Source organism: Lepidochelys kempii, chromosome 19 (assembly GCF_965140285.1).
Source record: "Lepidochelys kempii isolate rLepKem1 chromosome 19, rLepKem1.hap1, whole genome shotgun sequence".
In the NCBI taxonomy this organism is placed as follows: domain Eukaryota; kingdom Metazoa; phylum Chordata; order Testudines; family Cheloniidae; genus Lepidochelys; species Lepidochelys kempii.
Window position 1 is genome coordinate 7,565,748 of NC_136398.1, and position 18,792 is coordinate 7,584,539.

General features: G+C 44.1%; 1 protein-coding gene across 9 annotated transcripts in view; it reads left to right on the top strand.

Annotated features, from left to right (window-relative positions):
* The window catches only part of MACF1 (microtubule actin crosslinking factor 1), a 257,658-nt gene that overhangs the window by 229,634 nt on the left and 9,232 nt on the right, over positions 1–18,792 (top strand). For 7 of the 9 annotated variants that reach the window (XM_073317698.2, XM_073317700.2, XM_073317701.2 and 4 more), the window contains 19 exons: positions 173–301; positions 659–832; positions 1,715–1,870; positions 2,003–2,209; positions 2,354–2,473; positions 2,770–2,939; positions 3,310–3,469; positions 4,457–4,651; positions 5,430–5,558; positions 6,473–6,616; positions 7,042–7,230; positions 7,646–7,763; positions 8,454–8,617; positions 8,989–9,003; positions 10,008–10,170; positions 10,722–10,876; positions 11,176–11,250; positions 12,646–12,663; positions 16,151–16,268. In XM_073317698.2, coding sequence (XP_073173799.2) covers positions 173–301; positions 659–832; positions 1,715–1,870; positions 2,003–2,209; positions 2,354–2,473; positions 2,770–2,939; positions 3,310–3,469; positions 4,457–4,651; positions 5,430–5,558; positions 6,473–6,616; positions 7,042–7,230; positions 7,646–7,763; positions 8,454–8,617; positions 8,989–9,003; positions 10,008–10,170; positions 10,722–10,876; positions 11,176–11,250; positions 12,646–12,663; positions 16,151–16,268 — 2,599 coding nt within the window. The remainder of the gene's footprint in view (positions 1–172; positions 302–658; positions 833–1,714; positions 1,871–2,002; positions 2,210–2,353; positions 2,474–2,769; positions 2,940–3,309; positions 3,470–4,456; positions 4,652–5,429; positions 5,559–6,472; positions 6,617–7,041; positions 7,231–7,645; positions 7,764–8,453; positions 8,618–8,988; positions 9,004–10,007; positions 10,171–10,721; positions 10,877–11,175; positions 11,251–12,645; positions 12,664–16,150; positions 16,269–18,792) is intronic. The other 2 variants (XM_073317693.2, XM_073317695.2) reach the window with 2 other exon arrangements.

The window sequence follows — 18,792 nt, forward strand, 5'->3', positions numbered from 1 at the left end:
TATATTGTTAATAAATAAATAAATGACAATACACCCCCTCTTTTTAGTGTCTTTGTAAAACTCTTCTCTGCCTCCTTATCCACCGTGTCAGGAACCCCAGTGTTAAACCTGAAAGCCAGGCAATGGTTGCTGCTGTCATCTGATCCCTGGCTGATTTTGTGTTCCTTAACAGGCCCAGGGTTTCCATGGGGAGATTGAAGACTTCCTCCTCTGGCTAGCAAGAATGGAGAGCCAACTGTCTGCATCAAAACCCACAGGAGGTTTGCCAGAAACTGCCCGTGAACAACTCAATGCCCATATGGTAAAGATTTCAAATGCCTCTAATTCAACTAACTTCTCTCTGAAATGTCAGCACGGAAATATGTCTGTGCCGCATGGTGTAAGTCTAATGGGGAATGGGATGAGTGTTTCTTTTGCCACTTCTCTCTCGCCAAGGTTACAGGGGACATTAGGTTTGCAGATGATGGCTGTGGACAGAATTTGCCACTATCTTAATGAATGAACTGCTTATCTCTACTGATAGCATGATGATAAATATCTCACTGTCAGTTTGCTGTCAGTCCTAACCCCAGTGTCTCCACAAACATGGAGTCTAGTGAACTGCAAATTCCCGATACAGTCTCTCTGTCTCTAATATTTTGATGGTGGTTTGGTGTAGGAGCTGTATGCCCAATTCAAAGCCAACGAAGAGGTCTACAGTCAGCTGTTGGCCAAGGGGCGATTGATCCTGCTAAGCCGCGATGACTCTGGCTCTGGCTCAAAGACGGAGCAGAGTGTCACTCTGTTGGAACAGAAATGGAACCTGGTCAGCAACAAAATGGAGGAGAGGAAGGTAATGTGTTGAGCTAAAATATGATCCCTGTTTACTACGAAAGACATGGCTTGAAAGTAAAATGCCATTAGCTCCCTGCTGCGGTAATGCTCTCTCCAGAACGCAGGTCGATTGCAATATGCAGAATCAGCCATGTGCTTCAGACATCCAAGATCAGTGCTTTTAGATCAGTTCTTTTAGATAATTTCTCTCCTGTTTACATCTGCTTAGCATGCCTTCTGACATAGGTGTTATCAGTGATGTCTGACATCAAAGTGTTAACTGTACAGCTAGTTACCAGAGCAGGGTAAATCTTAGAGAGAAAATTAAAGTAAAATTAAACGTGAGTGAACATAAGAGAGAGGCTGTTACACAAGAAATAAAAGAAGGTATGAAGAGCATTATCCAGTTCTGAAAAGCAAAGAGACACTGCTGCTTCTTAAGAGACAGCAGGCCAAATTCTCTGCTGACCGAACTCCGTTGCACTGGTACTTTGGTCAGCAATAAGTTCTCTCATGAAATCAGAGAAGCTGGCCTCTACCCGGGCTGAATTTCTGGTTCTGCAGCTGTCCCCACTGAAGTGTCGTCTCCCTGCCGCAGAGCAGCTTGTCTCAGGGAGGCTTGTTTCCTAGGAAGCTCTGATGGTGATTATTGAGCAGTCTCCTCTTTCATGTACAATTCCTGTCCGTTTGTTTCAGAAGAAACTGATTCTGAAACAGCCACTTTCACTGAAATCTCCTCTTCTTGGTAAACAAGTCATGTTCTTTGACTGAATTGATGAGTTCCCATTAGAGAGCTCATTTCATCTTAGCTTACAATACGTCTTTGTCTGCAAAGCCTCACATTGTGAACTTGGTGCTCTCTTGTGTTTTCTCTCCCCCTGCCACCCTTATTAAAATGCAGTCGAAGCTGGAAGACGTTCTCAACCAGGCAACAGAGTTCCAGAATTCCCTACAGGACTTCATTAACTGGCTGACCCTCGCAGAGCAGAGTTTAAACATTGCACCTCCACCCAGCCTTATCCTAAATACCGTGCTGTCTCAGATAGATGAACACAAGGTAACACTCTGATTCTGTTTTACAAAGCAAAAGTTTGTTGTAAGCCATGCTCAGTGCTTTCTGTGTCTGGAAGAAACTAGGAGACATTTCCATGCTTTTTCTTTAAATGAGAGTAAATCTTCGTTACTCTAGGTTTTTGCCAATGAAGTCAATGCTCACCGGGACCAGATCATTGAGCTGGATCAAACAGGGAACAAGCTGAAGTTCCTCAGTCAAAAGCAAGATGTAGTTTTGATAAAGAACCTTCTGGTCAGTGTCCAGTCCCGCTGGGAGAAAGTAGTCCAGCGTTCTGTGGATAGAGGCCGAGCTCTTGATGATGCAAGGAAACGGGCTAAACAGGTGAGGGATGTGAAAATGGTTGTAGAGCACCCGGCGATATTGCTTATTCTCTAGCTTTCAGAATCCAAGTGTCTCAAGCCTTCAGAAGGCCTGGAAGACACAAACACCAAGCTCTAACTGCTCTCACCTTTTGTGCAATTTCAGTTCCACGAAGCTTGGAAAAAGCTGGTTGATTGGCTGGAAGATGCAGAGAATCACCTGGACTCTGAGCTGGAGATTTCCAACGATCCAGACAAAATCAAATTGCAGCTCTCCAAGCACAAGGTAGAGGGTTTGTTTTCATTCCAGCTGTGATTAATGCCCTCAAGTGTGGGTTAGTTGGAAAGGAAGAGAAACCTGCTTCCAGTCAAAGCAGTGCAACACAGTCATTTTTCTAAAATCAGAGGGAAGAGATGATCCAATCAGAGGAACAGCATACTCCACGCATTAGTTTAACGTTACAATAGTTTAGTTACAAAGTTGTACGAGAGAGGCATTTATCCCACTAAGCTATTCACTCACAAGTTTTTATGCATTCTAAAGACATTTCCTTTGTGCTCTTCTCTGGTTGTAAAATTCAGGAGTTCCAAAAGACCCTCGGTGGAAAACAGCCTGTTTACGACACCACGATCCGGACTGGCAGAGCCCTCAAAGAAAAAGCCGTGTTGCCAGATGACACTCAGAAACTGGACAACCTCCTTGGAGAAGTCCGGGACAAGTGGGACACAGTCTGCGGCAAATCTGTGGAAAGGTGAGAGGAACATTTGTTGCAGAATACTGCTGCAACAGTGAAGGACCGGAGATGGGATGACCCTGTGAGCTTGATTTATATCACACACTGTAAATGTGCTGTTGAGAATATGGATGTAGATCACAGAGCAGAGATGATGCCAAACATGGCATCAGAAATGTAAACTGAATGTCCAGCCAGTCTTCCGTAAGGAGATCGATCCGGGTGATGCTCAATCTGCAAGGAGGCTATGTCTTTTGGGGATTTGTCATGATGATGATAGCATCAGAAAGATGGGTGGAAAAAGAAACACTTTCCAATTGAACTGCAAGCAGCGTTGATATTCTGGACGGAAAGTTTGTTCAAACATCCTTTGATGCTCTCTTTGCAGGCAGCACAAGCTGGAAGAAGCCCTGCTGTTCTCTGGTCAATTCATGGATGCGCTTCAGGCCTTGGTGGACTGGCTGTACAAGGTGGAGCCCCAGTTGGCTGAAGACCAACCAGTCCATGGTGATCTGGATCTGGTCATGAACTTGATGGATGCTCATAAGGTAAGAGTGGGGGGTTTACCAGTTGCCCTTTGGGAAGCAAAAGTAACTTTAGTTCCCCATCCACTGCATAACAGACGTACCAGGCTTATAGCATCTTGGCAAGATGTGTGCTGTTGAGCTGCATATCCTGCTGTGCAGGTTGATTTCCATTGAGTAAATGCCTGGGAGACTGATTTGAAAGATGGTATCACTATTTTGGAATTATCACATAAACCTTCAGTTCTGCTTTGTTCCACCTTGGCTTTTATCAGAAAGATCTCTCTGTTTTTGGAGTGGGAGAGAGGGGGTAAAGTTTTTATCCTTCTGTAAACTCCACTTCGGCAGTATTCATCAGGAGGTCTCAGATGTAAGTGCTTTCACTTCTGGGTTAGGTCAGAGGTTCAAATCCCAGGCTAGAACTTGGGCTCCTGTTCCAAACAGCCACTGCATTGGCATGAATGGTGGTGTCCTATTAAACATGCCATCCTTTGGGCGAGAGATTAAATCAGGATTCCTTCTGCAATGCTCTGATGGTGCCCAGATGCAAGTTAAAGATTCCCATACTGCTCTCAGAAAGAGTAGAGGATATCCAGGATATCCACTTTGGTGTCCAGGGGGACAGTCGCAATAAAACAAGCTCAGCTGTCTCCAGCTTTGTGTGATGTAGTGCTGATGGTGTGACTGTGTTGTAGTGTAACCCACTGGTGCGTGTGTAACCTGACTGCGAGCGGATCTGTAACGTACGCTCACCAGTGGGTTATAATGTGTACCTACATATAACCAATTCTGTGTCGAGGAAAATAAATTATACTAGCGGAAAAATGCCAAAACTTGAAGCATTTCAAATGGGGTTTGGTGGAAGAAAGCAAACCACCAGTTCAACTTTATATACCCCCTATTGTCAGACTTGAAACACTTCAAGCCTATGCTGCCCCTCTTCTCTAGAGAACAAGAGTAAAACCCACAGCACGAAGACCCGTGATGGACCTTTCTCTTCTCCCTTCGTAGGTTTTCCAGAAGGAACTGGGGAAGCGGACGGGCACCGTGCAGGTGCTCAAACGCTCAGGCCGAGAGCTCATCGAGAGCAGCCGGGATGACACTACCTGGGTTAAAGGGCAGCTTCAAGAGTTGAGCAATCGTTGGGACACGGTGTGCAAGCTGTCGGTGTCCAAACAAACCCGGCTGGAGCAGGCCTTGAAGCAGGTAAGGAGAAAGAGGCTTCCAAGTTCGCTTTCACTTTCAGGCTTTTATATGTAGCTCTGAACCTGTACAAATTAAAGGGTGAGTCTTGTCAAGAAATGAACCAGAAATTTGTGTTCTGGAGCTCTTTACAAGCATTTGCCATCTTCCTGGGGGGGGAATGTTATGGGACGCGCTCTCTGCCCCACTGTGGTTACGATCCTGGACGAAGGCTCAGGAGATCTAGATACAATTCCCAGTTCTGCCAGACACCCTGTGTGGCCTGTAGCAAATCACTTAATCTCTGTCTCAGTTCTGCTTTTGTGAAATTGGGATAATACATCCCTACCATCTCAAGAGAGAGCCGTGTTGATATGCAGTTTTGGCAAGTAAGCCTAGGAAGGATAAAAGATGCCAAGGTGGTATTTTGATACATAGTAGTTAGTATATGGAATAAATGACCAAAGGTAAACTGAGCAGAGTACACAAATGGTTTTAAAAGGGAGTTTGTTCCCTTTTTCAGTGCAGCGAACTCAAAGGGAAGGGGACAGGCTACTTGACCAACTCAGTTGTTGTTTTGTTGATTTGTGTCACTGCAGCACCTACACGCCCCAGGCATGCAGCAGGATCTCATCGTGCTAGGCGCTGTACAAACACAGAGCAAAGACAGTCTGGTCTTTTATTGCCTCTGTTCCTATTAGAGACCCTGCTGTGCCTTGCTTCTTGAGTGGTGGGTAGAGACTCAGGCCGGGCAGAGACCCTAGGAGTCACTCATTGCATCTGTCTCTTGGTGCCGTTTCAGGCAGAGGAATTCCGGACTGCAGTCCACATGCTGTTGGAGTGGCTTTCCGAGGCAGAACAGACCCTGCGCTTTAGGGGAGCTCTGCCTGATGATGCTGAAGCGCTGCACTCGCTCATTGACATACACAAGGTAATCAGTCACTCAGGAATGTGAGAAAACATGGATTGAGCAGGTGTGTCTACACTGCAGTGCAAGGCCAGGGTTAGCAGAACTTCAAGTTCGCAGACCCTGCCTTTGTTAGCTTAGGGCTTGGTCTTCTACACTCATTTGTAACCCCAGGTTAGGAACTGTTGAACCTGGGTCCCTTTCTGGGGCTCCAATATTATGCAGGCCCAAGTCCAACCCCCCCCCATGTCCCAGACTTCCCAAAGGTGTGTCTGCTCTAGCCTCTGTTTGTGGTGCAGCGTGGGAAAACTTGACTGTCCAGAGGACAAAGAAAGTCGGTCCGTGGGCTTGGGGGATATTTTAAGCAGACTCCCAGATCACGAGTCCAGTGGGGGCTACGCCTGTGTTGCAGGGCAATAGGGCTTAAACCCTGGGTCCCAGCTTGACTCAGGCTTGGACTCCCCGTCCCCCTTGGGTCCTGGGTCCAAGCTCTGGGTTAGTGCAATTTGTGTGTCGCCGGAATGGGGGTTAGGCTTGAGCCTGAGTTCAAACTCTGGGCTTACACTGCTGTGCTGACATATCCAGAGCGGCCCTTCGTGAGAAGATGTGTGCCAGGAACAAAGGGCAGTAACTAACGTCTCACTGTTAGGCAGCAGGAGTGAGACGCTTGGGCAAGAGATTTTTCCAAACAAGAGATTTAGATCTTGTTAAATAGCTACATGGCCTGAGTTGGGCTGGAGTTGTAATACCAGGCACTGGTGGGTAGGGAAAATTACTTGTGCGCTATAAACCTAGAATGAAAATAACTTTAATCCAAAACTCGCAAGTCACTTTATTTTTGAGTTTAAATGAGGGGATTTTAGGGTCAGGTTAAAGGGACCAGATTGTCTCTGTTGGTATGACAACCGTTGTTGTTTCTGTGCAATCCTGCTGTCTAGGAGTTCATGAAGAAAGTGGAGGAAAAGAGAGTGGATGTGAACGCGGCGGTGGGGATGGGAGAAGTTATCCTAGCTGCATGCCACCCAGACTGCATTACCACAATTAAACACTGGATCACCATCATCCGAGCCAGGTTTGAGGAGGTGAGTCACAGAGGACCCGGTCTACTTGAGCAGAGGGAAGGTCTTTCTCGTCACTGCCGGGAAATAGGGCCAGTAATAGAATCAGTGATCAATCTCTTCTTTTGGACTTTTCTTTGTGGGGAAGTTCTCCAGCCTGTATTATGCAGGCGGTCGGACAAGATGATCACAGTGGAACCTTCCTTCCTTGGAACCTATGAAGCAGCAGGACATGTAAATGGGTTACTCTCCTGAACTATAGATGTCCTAGTCCTGTCCACTTGGATCAGTTCTCACAAGTCAATGTGCATCAGCCAGTGAACTAGCAAGAGTGGTGGCTGCCTTGTTTTCCTTATGGGTATTGTTTTCCTTCTCCTGAGGGAAAACGTCACAGAGTAAGTGCCTTTGTTTCCCATGCTGACGGCTAGTCTTGTGGATGTTTCCATCAGGTTCTGACCTGGGCAAAGCAGCACCAGCAGAGGCTCGAGACTGCGCTTTCAGAATTGGTGGCTAACGCGGAGCTCTTGGAGGAACTCTTAGCGTGGATTCAGTGGGCTGAGACCACACTGATCCAGCGGGATCAAGAACCAATGCCACAAAATATCGATCAGGTCAAAGCCCTCATCTTTGAACACCAGGTAACTCCATTGCTGAGATCTGTTAACTTCCTGTCTACCCTGCTTCTGGGGCAGGGATTGTGAGTCTGACAGGCAGCAGGGAGGCCAAACTTTTTGTAACAACCACCTTTGGGGAAGAAGAAGAGTTTACTTTTATGATCTTATTACAGCCACATGTTAGTCATCCAGACCTGTCACTTTTAAACAAGTCTAGGACCTGTGTTCCACTCAGCCCAGGGAGGAAAATATCAGGACTGGAAATGAAAGCCACAACTGTGGAATAGTTTTACCGCAAAGCCACATAGCTAGTATTCAGTATGTACTTGTGTGTCTGCTACGGGCTTGGAGTTTCTCAGCAAGAATCTAGAGCAGCAGCAGCCTGAAGTTGAGAAGATGATAAATGTTACAGTTCTCTTCTCCCTTTTGCCTTTAACAGTCCTTTATGGAGGAGATGACGCAAAAACAGCCGGACGTGGACCGGGTCACTAAGACGTACAAGAGGAAAGCCACAGAACCAGCTCACGGACCTTTCATTGAGAAATCCCGCAGCAACAGTATGTTTGCAGGTTCTTGCTCTGTGCATCCTCTACAGGAATGCATTCTGAGAGAGAGGGAAAAACACACAGGAAACTAATTAGTCTGGCTCTAATTCTCAATTAGAAATACACCCTGCTTTGCCAACCACTTGAAATTGGCTGGGAATTGCCAGGGAATGAGAAGGGGGAAATGAGGTGGCATTTGCAATAGTGGCTGACATATGCCAGGAGCTTTATTATTCTTTGCCTTTCTGCCATCCGAAGACTCCTGATGGCTCTGATTTGAGTTTACAGAGATTTTGCTATTTTAAGCATACTGAAAAGTTTGTGCTGTATTTAAGTGGTCTGGTTACCATTCTAGTTTCTCTCGCATGACCGTTTCCTCATGTCTGATTCTTGCAGCAAAAAGTCCTATTGGCGCGAGTTCAGGAAGATGAAACCAAAGGGACAAGGAAGACAGGAGTTGGTGGGGGTGGGGACCACAGATCAATGGTGTCTGTAAAACTGCAATACCACCAGGACGGTTGTGCTGAACGTTCTTAACCTCATCTTTTCTTTTTTTAAAAGCTGCCAGCTCAGTCCTTATGGGAAAGCCTGCGAGAGATTTTCTATTTGAGAAACAAACAAAGCTGTTGTCTTTTTTTTTTCTTGGATCATCCAAACCCCCCATCCTGCAATATCCCATGTGGCATATTTTTCTTTCTCTAGGGAAATCCTTGAGTCACCCTGCCCCTCCTCCCATGCCAGTTCTCTCCCAGTCGGAAACGAAGAACCCCCGGATTAACCAGCTCTCCGCACGCTGGCAGCAGGTGTGGCTGCTGGCCCTGGAACGCCAGCGGAAGCTCAATGACACTCTTGATAGGCTGGAGGAGGTAACGACCCCAAGACGCTGGTACACAAGGGGTAGTCTGTGGTGGAAAAGAGTCGTTTACTGTACTCCCAAGAGAGAAGGGCGGAGAACTGCCTCTTAAACGGCGTTGGGCATGTCATGGGCTCTGACTGCCCTAGTCCTAAAAATGCCAAACAGAAAAGTCTCCACTAAAATAGTGCGGCTGAAAACCATATTCCGTAGTAACTGCAGGTTAACCTGACTGCTCTGCGCTACTGAAGTCAGTTCTGCTGCTAACAAAAGTCAGACCTGGTTGGAAGCAATAATAATAGTCTGGCAAATATAGTGCTATGATGTATATTTTTTTTTCAAAACCTCTAATGTAATTTTTGTTTTCGTTTATGCTTAACAAAGCAGCTATGCCCAGAAGTGAGTGTGTTTGTTTTTTGTTGCTTTTTCTGTAGGTCAGTTTGGTTTATCCGTATGAACGTTTTTCTTTGTGACTTTTAACTCGGGGGCTTTTTTAAAAGCACTAAGATGTCATTGTTTTGAGTCACCCTGAGCTCTTCTTAGCTGAAGGGCTCCTGAAAATCCATCCTAAATGTGCTTCACTAACTGAACAGTCTTCTCATGAGCAGTGATTTAAGCTAGTCTTGGCCATTGGTATAGTCTTGGCACTGCAGTTCCAGAGAACTGAATTTGGAAGCATTTTGGGGTTTTGCTGCCCAGGTCCGCAGAGGTGTCGTGTCAAGAGTCAAGTTGGTGTGGGGGGAAGGCAGGCTGACGGCTGAATAAGCATTACTTGTTAGTTTATCCATGGAGCAACATTGCTATCCATCTCAGAGGAGAAACTGCTGTCCTTCCTGCAAAAAAACCAAGCAGGAAGCTCTGTTCTCAGCTGCTTAGGCAAAAAGCGAGAGAGAACAATGCAGATATGCAGAGTGGGAAAGGAATTGGAGTTTCAAAAATAAAGGAACTAGGGCATCCTTAGGACAAGTCTGGGGAGAGAACCGTGTTCTTAGACGCCTGCAAAGATGCTATTTTTGTATGCGTCTGTGTGTATGTGTGTAAATCTGTTATATCGGCATACATGTATGTTTAAAAGTTTGGAGGATACTTCACTTTTTTCTGTGTCTATGAGTGTGTGACACGTATTCGACATGGTGGCTGTCTGATGCATTGTGTGCCGTGTTTAGTTATGGAAACTGTGCCCATGGCTATGGTTTTAAGAGGAGTGGCCTAATTATGCCTCTGTTTCCAAGAATTGCTTTGAAGAGGTGTAGAATATTGAGAAAGTGACAGCCAGCCCCCAAAGGCTATGCACAGTTTGACTTAGTCGCTGAAATCTTAGCTCAGCAAGATCTTCTGTAGAGCAGGGGATGTTTTCTGTCTGTACTTTCAACTCCCATTGACTCTAATTGGTCTTCTTCCAGTTGAAGGAGTTTGCAAACTTTGATTTTGACATCTGGAGAAAGAAATACATGCGCTGGATGAATCACAAGAAATCACGGGTGATGGACTTCTTCCGGCGTATTGACAAAGATCAGGATGGAAAAATCACCCGGCAGGAGTTTATTGATGGAATCTTAGCATCTAGTAAGTCTCGATCTGTTTCATCCCATCCTTCCGCAAAACCCGATAAACCCATCTCCGAGAAACTTTGTTTGCTCCCACCCTTTACGAGGCAAATACAAGGCACGTTTCTTGCTCCTCTGTCAGGAGAGGACAGCTGTGAAATGATAGCTTGGCAATCCCACCCCACATGTTTGCTATTGTAGCGATATGCCAAGAGGCTGTCATTGCTTGAGGCCTGGAATCTATATTATACTTTTCAGAGTAGCAGCCATGTTAGTCTGTATCTGCAAAAAGAAAAGGAGGACTTGTGGCACCTTAGAGACTAACCAATTTATTAGAGCATAAGCTTTCGTGAGCTACAGCTCACTTCATCGGATGCTTTGAAACTCAAATAGTCATGTAGCCTGTTTCCTTTCCTGTGACTATTGTGGTGGAGACTCCAGGTATGGAAGCGTGTGGGTGGGGGGATATAGAGTATATGCTCTTTGCACAGATGGTGAGAGGATACAAGGAGTTATCTATTCTCAGACTGTAATACATCTCTGTTAATTTGTTTTTCTTCTTCGTTCCAGAATTCCCCACCACTAAGTTAGAGATGACTGCTGTGGCTGACATCTTTGACCGGGATGGGGATGGCTATATTGATTACTATGAGTTTGTGGCTGCTCTCCATCCTAACAAAGATGCTTACCGGCCAACCACAGATGCCGACAAAATTGAGGATGAGGTAAAGGAGATTCTAAGGAGAGTGGTATTTTAGTGGGCATTATGTAGGGCTTCAGTTTTTCAGTGTGTCAACTTCTCAAAATACCTATCCAAAGGGGGAAACTTGTGCCTTGATGAGCACCCAGAGAATCACAGTGGTACTGACTTGAGATCAATGTTCAAATATTTGGATATTCAAAACATTTTAAAGTGAAGGTTGTTATAATCTGTATTTTGTGCACAATATGTTGTGTCCCATGTATCCAGTACAAGAGATGCAAACTACGGATCCCTGACCTTTGCCCCTCTTGTTTGCAACAGGTCACAAGGCAGGTGGCCCAGTGTAAGTGTGCAAAGAGGTTTCAAGTGGAGCAGATTGGAGAGAATAAGTATCGGGTAAGAGGAAGACATCCACCTTTGCCATAATAGCGCAAGTTCTCCTAATTCCTAGCTCATGTGTGATCCTACCAGGGAGAAGTGTCCATTTTAACTTGTACTGAAGCAACCTGATTCTGTCGTACTGTATTGAGATCTTACTTTTTAAAAGATTAAATCAGAATTTTTACCTATGCTAACCTCTTGCCTTCTGAGATGTTAAGTCCAGAGATTAGACCAATAACGTGCACTCAGGAACCTGAGACATAGACTTATCTTGGGCTCTGTGATGAGGGAATAACATGAAGAGTTTAGAGACTAGTTCCTTCTTCCCCAAGTTGATCTGAGGGTTTCTAGAGATGAGACTTTCTGGGGAAACTGCAGCAATATGCCCTTAATGGAGCACACTGATTCCTTGATAGTAGTCATAACTGTATGATCCTATTGGTGGGGAGCTTGCAAGTGGTTTCTCTATCACATGAGCGTGTAATGGAGGGGATATACATGGACAGATGATGATAGATGGTCTGTGAGATTCTCCTGTGACTTTTTGAGAAGAGGGAAGGCTAAGGGTCAGCATGCTTTCCTGGTGCATTAAATCTTGGATGTGCCTAATAGCACAAGAACAAGACAAACATAGATGTGGCAGTGTTCTGAGAGAGCTTAGCCCACTCACTTTGGGGATGTTGTATCTGTAGATACCTATAGACAATAACTACCTCAAAGTTTTATGTGTGTACCTTACACCTATGGTTTTCTTCACTTCATGTAGCTCATTTCTAAAAAGGTATGCAAAATATTTGTGTAATGGATCTGTTTTAAGGTACTTCATGTTTTCATTTCAAATTATTCACTGGGATGGACCGGCAGCAAACCATCCAGGTTTCCTGCATGCTTTGGGCATGGAGGAGTTAAAATAGCAACACTTGTGCACATTCAAATATCAGACTTAGGGCAAGTCTACACTACCGCGCTACAGCGGCGCAGCCGCACCAGCGTGTCTGGTGAAGACGCACTATGCTGATCGGTGAGCACTCTCCAATCAGCATAATTACTCCTCCATGAGAGGCAGAAGCTGGGTCTCCCACCGACATAGTGCCAGTGTGGACAGCGCTTAGGTCGATGTAACTTACGTCTCTTGTGGGGGAGGGGGGTGGCTTTGTCACACGGTTGTGTAAACGAGCCCTTATTTGTGAATTTTGAAGTGATGAATTACAACTTCTGCTGTAGGGACAGAAAAGAACAGTTAGCATGTCAAATAACATCAAGTACCCTGATTTTTAACTACCTGTAGTTAACTAAGATTTTCATGATTGTTGCATTGTTAAATCCTATAAAATGTTTTCTTGTTTTTCTCCCCCTCTTCCTCTTTTCTCCATCTGATCTTCTCCCCACCCAAATTCTTTCTCTCCGTAGTTCTTCCTCGGCAATCAGGTACAGTGTGCCTTGCAATGCTGTCTCTCATTCTTTTAACAAACATGGCTTGGTGTGTGTTTATAATACCAATCTTTCTCTTGTTGCTGTGGGAAGATGTGATCTAAAGAATGGTGTGTTAGAGTTGGTTGTGTTACTTGGCAGAGTATGGTATACAGAGTGATGTTTACCTGAAAATGCGATACCAAATGGCAAAACTCCTTGGAGGAAAGAATTAAAATGTTTAATGGGAAAATCAGAAATCTACAAAGATGGAGAGATTTAGCCTCCAAATTGCTTCTTCCTCTGATGCCCCAGTGGTATTAGAGGTTATGGCATCATTCATGTGAAAGGGAACGTGTAAGGTCCCAGTGCTCATGGTGGAATTGTCAGAGAAGAACATTGTCTCACGCTTCTAACTCTACTGCTAGAGGAATCATAGGACTGGAAGGGACCTTGAGAGGTCATCTAGTCCGGTCCCCTGCACTCAAGGCAGGGCTAATTATTCTATTGTAACACTCTTCACAAAATTTATCCAGGCTAACATTTTCTGAACACAGACTGTATACCAGGATCTGGATGGGTTTGACTATAACGCAGTCACTATGGAATGAGAATGCTGCATTCACATGATCAGTCTCTTAGGCAACAATAACTAAACCCTCATCCCCTGCTTCACCGACTTTAAGTAACTCATAACTGGAAGAAAGTTCGTGAAAAATTGCATGTACCTACTCTTATATTCTGTTCTGTGATTAATATTATGGTAACTGAAGGCTGACAAGAACACAGGAACCCCATTGATAAAGGGACTGGAGTAATGTGTTTCATCACAAAAATGCAGCCTCCGTTTGAACAATGAAGGAAATCCATTTATTTTAACTACTGAGGATTTTTAACTTGAAGAGCTGGACTCTAAATGTGGTGCCATGAAGTAAGGGAATGTGAATTTCTTGAGTGAAGGAAAGGATAGAAACCAGTTCCCCATTTATTCTAGCTAGGTGACTAGACAAATCTTTGAAGGGAACTATAAAACTGTATCTGATTATTAACAATAAATTTTTAATTAATGTTACAAGACTGGAGCAAATTATGTAACTTGTATTTTTAACATGGAGGGTCAGATTCTCCACTCTGCTATGTTGGAGTGAAGGGGCTACAAAATTAGTGTATCCAGCTAGCTGAGGATTTCCCTAGCATGGAGGAATTACTCAGTTAGTATAGAACCAGTGCAGCAAAGGGGCATAGCCAGAGAGCCCTTGTCCTCCAGTGAGCCTCAGCAGGCATAAATAGCTCTTTCTGGCTATAGCTAGTTGGCGTAGCAGCTGCGCCAGGAGAGGTGTGTTGCCCCAGGCCCCAGGTGTACCCATCACACACTGGGTGCAGCTGAGAATTTAGCCTAGAAACTTTGAGACCAAAAATCATTGTCTCTGAAGCCAGACAGCCTACCTTTCCAGCACTCCAGCTCCTGACTGCTTAGCGCTAAAGATCTTCCATTCTGTGGCTCATTGGTTCTCCAGAGAGCAGAACTGAGAATCCTACTGCTCTAAAACTAACTAAACTCCAGCCTCCACTTGCTGGGGAGAGCATGGAAGCAGGATCCCTTCATGAACAGACACGGCCTGCAGCTACAGATTGAAAGAGAGCCCTAGAGATCCCCATAGCTCAGTCCCAAGCCTGAGAGCAAAGGGAAAATCTGAAATGAGGCTCATGCATGAAACTCTTTGAGAAAGGGCTGTGCAGAACAGGGGAGTTGTAGTCTCAGGAGAGTAGGGGGCATGTGAGGTGTTTGGAACAGGAAAAGGAACCCTTAATCCTGCTTTGTTCCAATACCCCCTAGCACTCTCTTTCTGCAGAAATCAATCTAGATGTGTCTTGAACTCATCTGTAATTTTTTTTTACCTCAGTTACCTCCCCAGTAAGTGTTTAGAATCATTTGCATGAAGTAATTCTGCCCAAGTTTCCCCTAGTTACGCCTCATTTCCTAAAGTTTCCATTATGTCTCCTGTTTTTTTAATTCCTTCTCCATGTTAAAAAGAGAGTCTAATTTATCAATGCCTTCATAATTCTGAAATCCTCTATTAGATCATGTTGAAGTATCCCCCTTTTCAAAGGCAATCAACCCAGTCTCCTTCGTTTTCCCTCATTGCTTCAGCTCCTAAGACAGGGTGGAATTTTTGCTGCTCTTTATGATAGCCTGTATGGTACATGGACCAGTACTGTTCACAGTAGTCCAGGTGGGGTTCTGCTAGATGTCTGAATGTCCATGTAAATATTAGGAGAAGATGGCTCTGAAGAGAAGCACGTGCATGGTGGTGGATGAAAATGTCTCATAAACGGTAGCACAGGGGAACTGGAAAGAGATGTGTGATTTTGTTGATTCAGGGGCACACTTGATGATTGTTTGAAATTGGGGAGATTTTAAATTCCTAATGAACATTATAATCACTGGTTTCAGAGTAGCAGCCGTGTTAGTCTGTATTCGCAAAAAGAAAAGGAGTGCATCCGATGAAGTGAGCTGTAGCTCACAAAAGCTCATGCTCAAATAAGTTGGTTAGTCTCTAAGGTGCCACTAGTACTCCTTTTCTTTTTATTACAATCACTAATAAGCATTCTGGGACTCGAACCTTAGATTTCTATGTTCTAGATTCACTATCATTGGGTGACTCTCCTGTGGGAGTTCTCTGGCTGGTTGAGGCTCGGTGAAATGCTCACACCTCAGACTTGGTGAAGAGGTTTCATTCACAGTGCTGATGCTGCACGGCTAGCATTTGCTATGCCAGCCTTCAGTGACGTGTCAGATGTCTCTTTTCAAAGTGGACTGTGTCAGGAGTGTCGGTGGGCAGTGTGGTCTAATGGATAGAGCACTGGGAGCGGGACTCCGGTGGCTGGGCTCTACTCTGGGCTCTGCCACTGGCCTGCTACATGACCAGAGGCAAGTCACTTCCCCACCCTGTGCCTCAGTGTCCTCATCTGTAAAATGGGGGTGATGGTGCTATGACCTCCCACTTTGTAAAGTGCTTTGAGATCTACTAATGAAAGCACTACATAAGAGCTAAGTGCGATTATTATTATTATTCATGAAATGAAAGGCAGAGCAATAAAATTCTGTTTCTTTGGGTAAAACCCTCAAAACATCAAATTTAGAAACTCTCATTTGCTACCTGGCCATCCTTTGACCTGCATTTGAATTTCTCAGCTTTCTTTTTTTGGCATTAGCCCTAGAGAATCTTGTTAGTAGCATTATCCTGAGTTTCTTTAGATGAAAAAATTCTCATAAATTGACACCAAAGTGAATTGATTCCCACATAACATATAGCCTTTTGATATATTTGGAGAAGCCTTAAACATTAATAAGAGCTTTGAAAATGTTTAGGGTTACAGGTAGCACTTCAAATAGTCCCCAGTGCAGTTATATTACTAACCCTGACGCAGTCTGTTTTGGAGAGGAGCAGTGTCTCCATTTTATAGCCCTATTGCTTGAACTGCTTCTCTGTTGGTTCCACAGTTCGGTGATTCCCAGCAGTTGCGACTGGTCCGTATTTTGCGCAGCACTGTCATGGTTCGAGTTGGAGGAGGATGGATGGCCCTGGATGAATTTTTAGTGAAAAATGACCCTTGCAGAGGTAAGAAAGAACCTGTTTCTCAGGGACCTTTCATCTCCACAATAGTTGTGAAGTTGCCAGGTAGCACAAGATGCTTCATTGAAGCAGATTTCATCAATCTGTGGGCTTGTGCAAATAAAGGAAGATCTGGAGAAAATAAGCACTAAAAAAAACCCCAAGCTTATTTATTGCAAGTCTATCAATATTTGGTCGTGTTCTTAAAGCCCCAGCTTCTGGAGTCATGTGAATAGGTGAGAATCTCAGTTTTCATTTCAGAGGAAACAAACAAGTTCGTCGCCCTCCTGGTTGCTGAGAAAAGCTTGAAAATGTGATCTGAGTGCACCTGAAAGTTCAAAAATCAGAAAGCAAATAAAAAAAACTCTGTGTATTGTTTGTGTAAAATCACATGATTTTAAGCCAATTGCATAATTTTTGAGCACCTGGGGATGGCAGTATTGCAGTATGAACCCTTTGCAAAGGGTCTTCCAGAAAATCCAAACCTTGAGCATCAAGGAGTTAAAATTAGTTACCCTGAATAAAAAGAAAATCCCTTTTACTAAAAATTATTTTGTTAACATCCTTTTTTTTTCCATACAAATTTGCTGGCCATTTCTTTTTCGTAGTTTAAACCCCTCATTTTGATTTGTTGTCTGCACTCTTCGACGATGGCCAAAAGCTGGTGTCTTCTGTGTGTTTTCCTTTGGGTTGCTGGCATGTGCCGAATTCAGCAGAACTCCTGCCTTCGTGGACTTGTGTATCTTTTACAACAAACAGTTGTCAGTGTGGATTCCACTGTAAATGTTACTGTTACAAATCTAATGTGCTGATAGATGACCAGTGTGTTAGAGAAATCTAATAAAAACCATTCCAATTCCATACAAACGTAGGTAAAATCAGGTGTAAGAAGCCTCTAGACAAGAATATAATCTCTCTTGCTGATAAATGTGATTCTAATGTGCTGCACCCTCCAGAAAGAAAACCCTCACATTGTGTTTTTAGGGACAATGGTGCTGTTTCCAGAAGCTCTGTGTGTGTATGCCTAAAAAATTTCCTGCAAGATTCCGGTTGCCAACTCTTCCTTCCCCGCCTCTCAAAATGGCAGCGCTGAATGGGGTGAAAAAGAACTGTCCTTCAACTGTGCATTTCTTTCTTGACCAGTTTCTGCTTTCTCCTGCTCTCAGTTTCCTTGTATGTGTGTGTTTTTCTTTGTTCTAGTTCACCACCCTGGAAGTAAAATAAAGCGCTCTGATTCCAGCTCTTCGATTGCCAGTCAGTCTCCGATAGGTTGGCGTTACTTTTGCTTTATCACTCTTGCCGGCACCCCCCCTCTCCCATCATTAAGAATGGCTTTGCTTCTTAACCAGCCCGCCTGCCCCACCACATCTGCTGCCTTTGTGATGCTGAGACAGTGTTGATAATATCAAGAATATTCTAGTTGAGACATTTTTAAACAGGTTTTAACTAAATCGACTCTCCAAAAATTGAGTGGCATGTCAGAAACCGGAAAAAACACACGCACTATATGTCTGTTCAAACTCAGATTCATAGTTAGACATATTGATCGTTGTGCTTTCTATATCTTAGATACTTATCTGGCCTCCATTACCGCAGTATCTGAATACCTCACAATCTTAATATATTTCCTTGTGAGGTATTGTAGTAGTAGTCCCAATTACGGATGGGAAACTGAGGCAGATGGATTAATTGAGTTGACCAAGGTGTGTCAGAGCAGTTGTGGCAGAACTGAGAATTGAACCCAGCTCTCCCATGTCTAAAGCTAGTGCCCTACTCACTGGACCATCCTTCCTTTTTTACTGAGTTCAGCTCCCAGGGATCTTATTTCAGTTTATCCGAAAAGAGTTGATTTTTTTAATCAGAAACATTTGGAAATAAACAAGGGAAGCTTAACAATTTTTATGACTGGAAAACTGAACCATGTACTGCATGGAAAAATTGGAGACAGTGATTTTTCTCTGGATTTTGAAATGTTGCATCAGTGAGATTCTCCTGGATCAGTATTTTTCTGTGGTAGAAAAAGGTCAGAGTTAATCACAGTCGGTCCCTTTCTCAGACGTCTTGATACAGAGAGAGTTCATTGAGGCTTGATGTGTGACTTTCATTTGAAATGAATAAGATGAATCCAGTGCTTCAGTTTACATATTTATTTCTATTGATAAAATAAGAGAAGTTCCCACGTCAAGTCCTGGACACCGTCATACTGTATTTCAGCTCCTATTATTCCTTTTTAGATGTTTCTAGATGTCAGAATAGACTATGGTGATGGTACATGAGGCTGGAGTTTCAAAAACCTACTCCACAGGGAGTTTCGAAAACACTTGGTTGTCTTGGGTTTAGTTTTCATGTGCTTGTGTAGACAGCCTGGGAGCTCGCCTTGTACCTCATGTATTCCTATTCTGTGCAGACAGTGAAGCAGCTTGTGATTGTGCTGTACAATATACTATGGCCAGATGCTACCTGTCTTGAGGTGAATTGCAGAGAGTGGTTTCTTCAGACCATTTCTGGACATCTTCCTTTTAAAAAATAA